Below are 12,139 nucleotides of genomic sequence, written 5' to 3'. Positions count from 1 at the left end.
AAAAAACAAAAAAGATAAAATATGTTTCCAGAACACTATTGTTTTGTTTAGTATTGGGGGTTGTGAACTGTTCAGCTGACCCTCGATGAAGAACACCATCTAGCTAGTGGTCCCCCTTGGGTAATTTGAGTTTGAGACCCCTGTCTTAAATAGTCTGAAATCAAACTGAAAATAACTGTTAAAATGTAATCTGACACAAGTCTAATATTTGTGAGGGTTAGTAATACTATAATATTAATATTATTTAATAATATAAAATAATATTATTCTTCAGCCAGCATAGCGTTTAGTTTACATGTGTTAATATACATTCTCACCTGAGCCTCTCCACACTTCAGCCAGGTGGCAGCTGATCTCACCCGGTTCCTTGCAAAGCTCAACCACATCACAACACAGCGTCTCAGGTATAATGGGCACCTCTGTAAAATGCTGCTCATTGTTACTGAGATACACAGTCAGGAACATCTAAAAAAACAAGCAAAGTTATTATAATTTTAAAACGATTAGGATTACTACTTTATTAGACGTCATTATCATCATGTTTAATTAAAAGTATTATATACATATTTATATATATACACTATATTGCCAAAAGTATTCGCTCACCTGCCTTTAGACGCATATGAACTTAAGTGACATCCCATTCTTAATCCATAGGGTTTAATATGACATCGGCCCACCCTTTGCAGCTATAACAGCTTCAACTATTCTGGGAAGGCTTTCCACAAGGTTTAGGAGTGTGTTTATGGGAATTTTTGACCATTCTTCCAGAAGCGCATTTGTGAGGTCAGACACTGATGTTGGACGAGAAGGCCTGGCTCACAGTCTTCGCTCAAATTCATCCCAAAGGTGCTCTATCGGGTTGAGGTCAGGACTCTGTGCAGGCCAGTCAAGTTCTTCCACACCAAACTCGCTCATCCATATCTTTATGTGCCTTGCTTTGTGCACTAGTGCGCAGTCATGTTGGAACAGGAAGGGGCCATCCCCAAACTGTTCCTACAAAGCTGGGAGCATGGAATTGTCCAAAATCTCTTGGTATGCTGAAGCATTCAGAGTTCCTTTCACTGGAACTAAGGGGCCAAGCCCAGCTCCTGAAAAACAACCCCATACCATAATCCCCCCTCCACCAAACTTTACAGTTGGCACAATGCAGTCAGACAAGTACCGTTCTCCTGGCAACCGCTAAACCCAGACTCGTCCATCAGATTGCCAGATGGAGAAGCGTGATTCGTCACTCCAGAGAACGCATCTCCACTGCTCTAGAGTCCAGTGGCGGCGTACTTTACACCACTGCATCCGATGCTTTGCATTGCACTTGGTGATGTATGGCTTGGATGCAGCTGCTCGGCCATGGAAACCCATTCCATGAAGCTCTCTACGCACTGTTCTTGAGCTAATCTGAAGGCCACATGAACTTTGGAGGTCTGTAGCGATTGACTCTGCAGAAAGTTGACTACCTCTGCGCACTATGCGCCTCAGCATCCGCTGACCCCGCTCTGTCATTTTACGTGGTCTACGACTTCATGGCTGAGTTGCTGTCATTCCCAATCGCTTCCACTTTGTTATAATACCGCTGACAGTTGACTGTGGAATATTTAGTAGCGAGGAAATTTCACGACTGGACTTGTTGCACAGGTGGCATCCTATCACAGTACCACGCTGGAATTCACTGAGCTCCTGAGAGCGGCTCATTCTTTCACAAATGTTTGTAGAAGCAGTCTGCATGCCTAGGTGCTTCATTTTATTCACCTATGGCCATGGAAGTGATTGGAACACCTGAATTCAATTATTTGGATGGGTGAGCGAATACTTTTGGCAATATAGTGTATATATATATATATATATATATATATATATATATATATATATATATATATTTGTATTAGGGATGTGCCCGAAGCTGAATACCTTATTCTGAAACACATAATGACTTCAAAACGAATAACAAATTCATCTGAATAACAGTAAAAAATATTCTGAAGAATGATCATCCAACAAGCACAGGGATAAAGCAATATTTTAAATAAACATAAATAAACAAAATTACAAAGCAATGATGAGTCTGTGAACCCAACTGTCACAGTCCTGTCTCTCTGTCAGTCTGGGTTTTGGTCTGACAGGGCCGTGGCATTATCCGCCCATGTCTGTCTTCGTGCGAGCGTGCGGTCCCTGTTTCATTCAGCATGGTGACTGGGTCCTGACTCCCCGTCTAGTTCGGTTCCGGTATGTGTCGGGACCCAGGCATTCATACACCTTGTCTGCCTGTTATTGACGTGGGTGCATCACGCTTGTGTCATCAGCCCTGGTCGTGTATATCACCTCATTGACTGGGCGATGTGCGCTCAGATGATATGCCTGTCGGTGATATGATTGTCGGTCTGACGTCACACCCTGCCTCCTTGTTTGCTTGTTATCATTTCATTGTTTTTTTGTGATTACAATTTTTCTATTGATTCATCGATTAAACAAAGAAAAGCAAAACATATACAAACAGAATCAATATTTAACCCCTCTCCCAAACCCCAACCCCACCCCGACACACAACAACACCCCAGTGGTCATGATTATAGACACAAACAAAAATGTTTTATCCACTACACTTCTCTCTCCACTGTCCCTCCCCGAGAGCCCTCCACAAAAGCCAGATATTTGACCCATTTCCCAACAAACAAGTCTAAATTCCCCAGTCTTCTGGATGACTCCTCTTCTAAAGCTGCCACCCTGAAATTGGGGTGCTCCAGCCACTTCCGTCCCCTTAAAACTATCTGTCTGATGATCATAATACTAGTTAGGACCCAATTTTTTATGTGCTTATTCTCTATATTGATGACTGCCCCATCACCTAAAATACAGAGTCTGGGGCAAAATAAAATTTTAGTGCCCAATACCTCACACATAAAACTGAATCTTCAACCAAAAGTCTTGGATCTTAACACACCCCCAAAAGAAATGGTTTGTGTCTCCATCTTCTGATTGACATCCCCAGCAGGTGGGTGTGTCTTTAAGACCAAGCCTGTACAATCTAGAGGGGGTCTAATAGAATCTATGTAAAATCTTGAATTGCATAAGGCGCACCCTTGCAACTCTAGATGCAGACTTGATGTTTTTTAGAATCTTAGCCCACACTCACTCCTCCAATACCAAGTTTCAATCTTTCTCCCATACACTCTTGATAGAAGTTAAAGTTCCGTCCCCCAGACTCTGAATTAGCAGGGAGTAATACACTGATGCCTCATGACCTTTTCCAAAAGCAGTAATCACACACTCCCAGAGTATCTGCCACTTTGGGGGGTGTAAACTACTCCCAAAAACAGTACAGAGCAGGTGGCGCAGCTGTAAATACTTATAGAACTGAGACCTGGGAATCCCAAAATGTTAAACCAAATTTTCAAAGGATCTCAACACACCACTCTCATATAGGTCACTGAGTGTAGTAACCCCACTCTTGATCCACTCTCGAGCATATGGGGTTCAACCATATGCTCGAGGCAACATTTAAATAAATGTCTAAATTAAACACTCTGGACACTTTTGTCCACACCGAGTGCAAATGCGAGAGACAACGGGGTGTAACTTAACTTCTCCGGATAGCTTGATAGAAAGGCTTTGCAATGCCGAAAAAGGGGCAAGAATTTCCTGTTCAACACAAAACCAGAGAGGGGCTCTCTCAGGTGGAAGCACCCAATATGCCAAATATATGAGACTGAATGCATAATAATAAAAAAAAATTTAGGTAGCCCTAGCCCACCTTTGTCAATCGGCCTTGCTTACCATTCCAAATGAAGGACGTCGCTATGCTATCAAATTACTTGAAATAAGAGAGGGGGACATCTACAGGGAGAGATTATAGCAGGTAGTTCAATTTTGGAATACAATTCTTTTTAATAACATTAACCTTCCCAATCATCGATAAATGTAATGAAGCCCACCTGCCCACATAGCTCGAAAATCTTTTTATTAAAGGGTCAAAATTAACACTAACTAAATCAGACAAATTTGCAGGGAATAACATCCCCAAATACTTAATGCTCTGTTTAGGCCACTGGAAGGCGCCCGGCTGGAAAGCCGTTACTGGACAGTACGCTGTCAGAGCCAAAGCTTCGAATTTAGACCAACTGACTTTGTATCCTGAGAACTTGGAAAATAATTCTGTGGAGGCAAGGCACAGATTCAGAGGTTCAGAGACAAATAATAAAATATCATCTGCGTAAAGCAGAAGCTTATGCGCCACACCTCCCGCAACCACCCCTGGAAAATCATCCTCCTTTCTTATCATGGCTGCTAATGGTTCCAGGGCAAGACAGAACAATAATGGGGAAAGAGGGCAGCCCTGCCCAGTGCCCCTATTCAGAGTAAAATAATCCATTTGTTTGTACCGCTGCTACAGGGTGTCTATAAAGTAACTTAATCCAACCAATAAATGTACTCCTGAACCCATACATTTCCAAAATCTTAAAAAGATAATCACATTCTACCATATCAAATGCCTTTTCGGCATCAAGTGAGATGGCAGCAACCGGAGACTGATCATTCGCTACTGACCACATGATATAGATTAGACGCCTAATGTTATCAGAAGAGCTACGGCCCCGAATAAACCCCACCTGATCTATATGTATAAGAGATGTCATAACTTTACTTAATCGATTAGCCAAGATTTTTACATCTAGTTGGATCAGGGAGATTGGATGGTAACTCTTACACTCGCTTGGATCTTTGTCCTTTTTAAGAATCAAACTGATCTGGGCTTGTGTCATGGTTGGAGGAAGCTTTCCATTCTTTAATGATTCAGTATAAACTTCTAACAAAAGTGGAGCCAGTTCTGTAGCATAGGATCTAAAAAATTCTGCGGCAAAACCATCTGTCCCTGGAGCCTTGCCAGTAGGTAGGGACTTAATTACCTCGTCAAGCTCCTCCAAGGTTATCTCAGAATCAAGAGAATATTTTTGCTCAATTGTCAGTTTAGGAAGATCTAATGGTTCCACAAAGTTTCTAATATCTTCATCGGTAGACGAAGATGTGGAACTATAAAGATCAAGATAGAACTCTTTAAAGGCATTATTAATATCAACGGCCGAGGTAAAAATTTCACCATCTGCAGATTTCACTGAGGGAATGATAGAAAGACACTCTCTCTGCTTTATATATCTAGCTAAAAGCTTCCCTGCTTTGTCCCCGGACTCAAAGTATGACTGTCTTGCCCTGAATAACCAAAACTCCACTTTCCGTGACAAAATAGTATTATATCTATATTTCAATCGGGTCAATTCTCTGAGGCCATCAGATGACATACAGCGCTTCAGCTCTGCCTCTGCTCTTTTAATTTTCCTTCCAACTCCACAAGTTCTCGTTCTTTGGATTGTTTTATGAATGAGGCATACTGTATGATCCGACCCCTAAGAACCACCTTAAGTGCCTCCCAAGCCACGCCCACAGAGGATACGGAGGACCAGTTGGTCTCCATATAAACATTGATTTCAGTCTTTAACATTTGTTGGAAATCAGGATTTTGCAAAAGGGACACATTAAGGCGCCAACTATATGATTTCTTTTTCTCTATATATGGCAACATCTCTAAACTCACCAGGGCATGTTCTGAGACTAAGATGTTTCCAATTGAACAATCAACAACAGATGAAATGAGGGATTTGGATATAAAAAATATATATATATTCTAGAATAAATCTTATGGACTGATGAAAAAAAATTTATAGTCCCTACCAGATGGGTTCAAAAGTCTCCAAATATCTGTAAGACCAAGATTTTTACACATCCTGTGAAGCGTCAATGTTGCTCTAGTGGGCTTGCACACTTTTGCTTAACTATGATCAAGGACTGAGCCCATCAAAAGATTAAAGTCTCCTCCCAATATTATATCATGAGGGGTGCCAGCGGTTTGCAGCATCCCTTCAAGATCTTTAAAAAAAAGCCCTGATCATCAGCGTTAGGTGCGTAAATATTAGCCCAAATCAACCTTTGCCCTTGAATTTCAGCTAAAATGACTCTCCCTAATTTATCTTTAGTCTGTTTGAGACATTTGAACTGTAGATGTTTATTAATCAATATAATGACTCTCCACTCTCAAACTGGCTGGGACTTCAATGCAAAAGTAATCTTTCGTCAATGCAAAAGTTTCTTTAAGGAAAAGTGATATTCACAAAACAAGCTCCAGCCGCTCGGCGGAGCCAATGCAAAAAGAAAAAGAAACCAAAATGACGCCCAGCTTCCTCAAAAGCCAGAGTAAATACAGCGAGTCGACCCACTCACATGAGAAACACCCAATGGTTTACTCACCCATTGATTCAATAAAAGACATTGCCTGATTGGGACATGTAAATACTTTGTGACCGTCCTTCGTTTCTATTCTCAGTTTGGCCGGAAACATCAGAACAAAAGTGATCTTTTTCTGATGTAAGAGTTTCTTACATTCCTTGAACCGATCGCATTTCTCTCTTGTCGAACTTGCAAAGTCCGTGAACAAGAAAATATTATGGTTCTTCCAAGAAAGCTTCCCTTTGCTCCTCGCCTGGTGCAACACAAGATCTTTATCGGATGATCTCAGAAATCTGGCCAGAATTGATCGGGCCTGTCTCCCTCAGCAAATCTGTGAGCTGGGACTCTGTGAGCTTGCTCAATTTCCAGCTTGTGGCCTGTTATGTCGAGCAGACTCGGGAAAAGCGAGCGGATTAGCGGTTAATTCCCTCTCCGAAGATTCCAGAAAACCGATTCGTCTCTCAACATCAGTCACTCTTGTAATTATCGCAGAGAATTTTATTTCCATCGCCGTAATCAATCGACGTATTACAGTGAGATCCTCCAAGTCAACAAGAACCTTTGTCAACATCACCGACATGTTGGACAACAGACACTGGATCTCCTCTCCCGCCGTGACATCCAAATCGAGTCCCCAGTCTGTAGGCCTGTCGGGGCTTTCGTCCTGAACACGTAAGTGTCTTTTAATGTCTCCAGAGCCCGAGGATTTTGACTTCTTTGCCATGTTTTGCCTCAAAGAGCAAATGTGTAACTGGGTATATCAAATTTCACCAGATTATAACATAAAAATAATTAAAAACTTAGCAAAGTGCTCAGAACTCGTCGCTCACACATCTGCTTCTTGCATGGTGTCACGTGACCCCATGCCTCAGCACTTTTAATATTCCATTCCAACTCCACGAGTTCTCGTGCTTTGGACTTTTTAATGAATGAGGCATACTGTATGATATGACCCTGAAGAACCGCTTTAAGAATAAATCTTATGGACTGATGAAAGAAATGTGGAGTCCCTACCAGAAGGGTTCAAAAGTCTTCAAATATCTGTAAGACCAAGATTTTTACACATCCTGTGAAGCATCAATGTTGCTCTAGTGGGCTTGCACACTTTTGCTTAACTATGATCAAGGACTGAGCCCATCAAAAGATTAAAGTCTCCTCCCAATATTATATCATGAGGGGTGCCAGCGGCTTGCAACATTCAAGATCTATAAAAAAAGCCCTGACCATCAATGTTAGGTGCATAAATATTAGACAAAATCAATCTTTGCCCCTGAATTTCTGCTAAAACAATAATGACTCTTCCTAATTTATCTTTAATCTGTTTGAGACATTTGAATTGTAGATGTTTACTTATCAATGTAATTAAAGCATTAAAGAAAACATGTCCACCCCATATCTTCCCAAATTTTTCAGCTTCCTGTTTCTTGAAGAAACACAATATCATATTTCTTATTTTTAAGAAAATAAATAACCTTCCTTCTTTTTATGGGGTGCCCCAACCCATTCACATTCCACGTGGAGAGAGACAATCCACTCATATTAACATTTGACATTTTGGCATTTTTGAAAAAAAATTATTGTGTGTCAAAAACAAGATTATAAAGACCACATTCCAAAATTAGAGCAACAGACAAACCCTGAATTTCACCCCGAACCAAACAAACAGAAAAAAGAAAAACGTGTGCATTAACCCAGCGCACGACAGCCCCAAATGGTGTCCATCCCTCTAAACTCAAATAGCCCATGTACACCCACGAGATCCCCTGTGACAACTTTGCCGTTGGATTGCTCAAGTCTGGTGCTTCTGTACAAATTTTGTGAGACAGAATTACACAACGGAAGATAATCTATAAACAAAGTCTAGCCAATAGGCGGAACCAGCACACACAAACACACACACACACAAAAAAATAGCACCCAGTTTCCTCGGACAGTCAAGTTCAGTGAGTCAGGCCCACTCGGCTGTTACATGAGTGTAAAAAAAAAAAATGCCCTAATCACTCCAATGTTTTGCAAGAAATATTCCAAAGTAATAACTCCAACCAATAGGAGGCATAAGCACAAAGAATGTGCAGATTCATCCACCAACTGTACCAAAGGAGTGTTACTCCACAAAACAAATTCCAGCCGCTAGGCGGAACCAACACAAAAAGGAACAAAGAAGGTGCTCAGTTCCTTGGTCAGTCAAGTGAATGTTCAGTGAGTCAGGTCCACTCGGCTATATAGACAGTATCAGACAATGACTTATTCCATTGACTTTATGAAGGACATTGCTTGCTGTGGGCATTTGAATGTTTTACAGCCATCCTTAGCATCTATTCTCAATTTGGCCGGAAAAATCAGTGCAAAAGTGACCTTCAGTTGATGTAAGAGTTTCTTGCATTCCTTGAATCGATCACGTTCCTCTCTTATCGAGTTCACGAAGTCTGGGAACAAGAAAATGCTGTGGTTCTTTCAAGAAAGCCTTCCTTTATTCCTTGCATCGCGTAACACAAGATCTTTATAGGATGATCTCAGGAATTTGGCCAGAATTGATAGCGTATTTCCAAGCCAAGCTCTGTGAGATCGCTCGATTTCAGCTTGTAGACAGTTATGTCGAGCAGACTCAGGAAGAGCTCGTCAAGGAATTTCACCATATCTCAGCCTTCTTCGTTCTCAGGAATTCCAACAATACGGACATTGTTTTGTCAATTATGATTCTCAAGATCTTCCAACTTTTCCCAAATGTGTTCCAAGTCTGTCTTGGTTGCTAGCAGATTAACAGCTAATTCCCTCTCCAATGACTCCAGATAATCAATCCGTTTCTTGACATCCGACACTCTTGTAACCACCTCAGGGAATTTCATCTCCATGGCAGTGATCGATCGATGCATTACAGCAAGATCCTCTAAGTCTGCAATGACCTTCGCCAGCACTGCCGACATGCTCGACAGTTGACGCTGAATCTCTCCCGCCGCACCATCCAAACTGAGTTCCTAGTCTGTGGCCCTGTCTTGGGTATCAGCTTGAGCATGTAAGTGATTTTTAATGTCTTCAGAGCCCAAGGATTTTGAATTCTTTGACATACTGTCTTAATAGAACAGTTATGGAACAGGGTGTATAGAATCTCACCGGTTTATGACACAAAAAGTATTAAAAACTAACAAAGTGTGCAGAGCTCGCAGTTCACACGTCCAACCCTCGCTGGCGCCACGCAACTCTCCTATTGTTTCATTTTTAACACCTGCCCTTTTAATTACATAAACCAGTGAGATTCAATACACTCTGTTCCATAACTGTTCCAGGAGGATAATATGTCAAAGAATTCAAAATCTTCGGGTTCTGGAGACATTAAAAGACACTTACGTGCTCAGGCTGACACCACTGAGAAAGCCACGGACCAGGGAGTCAATTTGGTCAGAGAATTCCGGGAAATGCGGCGAGCATGTCGGCAATGCTGACGAAGGTTGTTGCTGACTTGGAGGATCTTGCTGTAATATGTTGATCGATCATTGCCATGTAGGCAAAATTTACTGATGTGGTCACAAGAGTGGGGGATGTCGAGAAACGGATCGATTATCTGGAGTCATAGGTGAGGGAATCTGCTAATCTGTTAATCCCCTAGTGACCAAGGTGGATTTGGAGCATGTCTGGGAGAAGTTGGAGGACATGGAAAACCGTAGCCGGCAGAATAACGTCCATATCGTGGGGGTTAACGAGCAGAGGGACAGAAGATGGTGGAATTCCTGGACGGGCTCTTTCTGAGTCTGCTCAACATAGCAGGCCATACGCTGGAAATCAAGCAAGCTCACAGGGTTCCGGCTCGGCGATCCGCTAAGGGAGACGGGCCCCGATCAATTCTGGCCAAATTTCTGAGATCATCCAATAAAGATCTTGTGTTACACGAGGCAAGGAGTAAAGGAAGGCTTTCTTGGAAGAACCACAGCATTTACTTGTTCCCAGACTTCGTGAACTCGACAAGAGAGAAACGTGATCGATTCAAGGAATGCAAGAAACTTTTACATCAACGGAAGGTTGCTTCTGCACTGATATTCCCAGCCAAATTGAGAATAGATGTTAAGGATGGCTGTAAAACAGCCCACAGCAAGCGATGTCCTTCCTAAAGTCAATGGAGTGAGTGGGTCATGTTGTGGTGCTCACGTTGCCGTCGGGTGGGCCGGCTCACTGAACATCCGCTTGACTGTTTGAAGATTCGTGCTCTTTTTGTGCTGGTTCCGCCTAGCAGCTGGAGTTTATTATGTAGAGCGACACACTTTCGGGACGGTTTTGTTAATGAATCTACACACTCTTTGTGCTTATTCGGCCTATCAGCTGGAGTTTATTTTGTGGAGTATTTCTGGCAAAGTCATTGTAGTAAGTCATCGTTTGACTGTCTGAAGAATCTGCGCACTCTTTTTGTGCTGGTTCTGCCTAGCGGCTGGAGTTTATTTTGTAGAATAATACACCTTTAGGACAGTCATATGGATGAAGCTACACGCTCTTTGTGTTCATTCTGCATATTGGCTGGAGATTGTTTTATAGATTATTTTTGCTATGTAATTCTGTCACAAAATTTGTATAGAATCACCGGACTTGAGCAATCCGACAGCAAAGTTGTCGTGGAGGTTCTCATAGGCGTACATGAACTGTCTGAGTTTGGAGGGATGGATGCCAGTTGGCGGTTAATGCGCACATTTTCTTTTTCTGTGTGTTTGATTCTGGGGAAGTTCGGGGTTTGACTGGGGCACTAATGTTGAAATGTGGTCTTTATAATTTTATTTTTGACAATCTATTTTTTCTAATATGTCAAAAGTTAATATGAGTGGATTGTCTCTGTCCACATGGAATGTGAATGGGTTGGGACATCCCATAAAAAGAAGGAAGGTTATTTCATTTCTTAAACGTAAGAAATATAATATAGTGTTTCTTCATGAAACGCATCTTTCCCCGCAGGAAGCTGAAAAATTTGGGAAGATATGGGGTGGACATGTTTTCTTTAGTGTTGACTCAAGTAAGAGCAGGGGAGTCACTACATTGCTAAATAAGCATCTACAATTAAAATGTCTCAAACAGATTAAAGATAAATTAGGAAGTGTCAATATTGTTTTAGCAGAAATTCAGGGGCAAAAGTTGCTTTTGGCTAATATTTATGCACCTAACGCTGATGATCGGGGCTTTTTTATAGATCTTGAAGGGATGTTGCAAGATGCTAGCACCAATATTGTGAGGAGACTTTAATCTTTTGATGGACTCAGTCCTTGATCATAGTGAAGCAAAAGTGTGCCAGCCCCCCCAAGTGTAGAGCAACACTGACACTTCACAGGATGTGTAAAATCTTGGTCTTAAGGCCATGACACACCAAAACGACGTCAAAGAACTAGCGCCAAATAAAGCACACTGTGGGGTCAGCTCACGTCGCCTGCATCTGGGTCAAAAAATTTATCTTGAACACACCGCAAAGACAACACCCGACGGGCAACTAGCACGTCCGTTCTGCACCTGTGTGAGGAAATAACTTTCCGTACCTGCAGGTGGCAATAGTCTGTATTCGTTACTCAAAACGGGAAACCGGAATAGCTAGTGACTGCTGGGATACAAAGCATAAACAAAAAAAAGGAAGAAGCAGATGCGAAAAATACAGAGAAACCCCACTAAATGGGTGAAATCGTGGATACTCCAGAGACAGGTTCAAGGGGCTTTCCCGAACCTGTGAGAGCTGGAGTTAACTAAAACCTCCGATTTTAAATATTTCGGTCGGCTTTTTCCTGTTCAGTTCCACATGCTGAAGGAACTTATCAGTCCAATCATCCTGAGGCAAAACATAAACTTCCGGGATTGTATCTCCATAGGGGAACGTCTTCGCAACAGGTAGGCAAGCTAAAGGTTT

At 41.9% G+C, this 12,139-nt stretch overlaps 1 protein-coding gene across 4 annotated transcripts in view; it reads right to left on the bottom strand.

Annotated features, from left to right (window-relative positions):
* The window catches only part of tp53bp2a (tumor protein p53 binding protein, 2a), a 120,445-nt gene that overhangs the window by 91,582 nt on the left and 16,724 nt on the right, over nt 1-12,139 (bottom strand). For all 4 annotated transcript variants that reach the window (XM_051650873.1, XM_051650874.1, XM_051650875.1 and 1 more), the window contains exon 2: nt 318-465. In XM_051650873.1, the coding sequence (XP_051506833.1) occupies nt 318-465 (148 nt within the window). The remainder of the gene's footprint in view (nt 1-317; nt 466-12,139) is intronic.

The sequence above is a fragment of the Myxocyprinus asiaticus genome, chromosome 23 (assembly GCF_019703515.2).
Source record: "Myxocyprinus asiaticus isolate MX2 ecotype Aquarium Trade chromosome 23, UBuf_Myxa_2, whole genome shotgun sequence".
Classification (NCBI taxonomy): domain Eukaryota; kingdom Metazoa; phylum Chordata; class Actinopteri; order Cypriniformes; family Catostomidae; genus Myxocyprinus; species Myxocyprinus asiaticus.
This window is presented reverse-complemented; position numbering and strand designations above follow the sequence as displayed.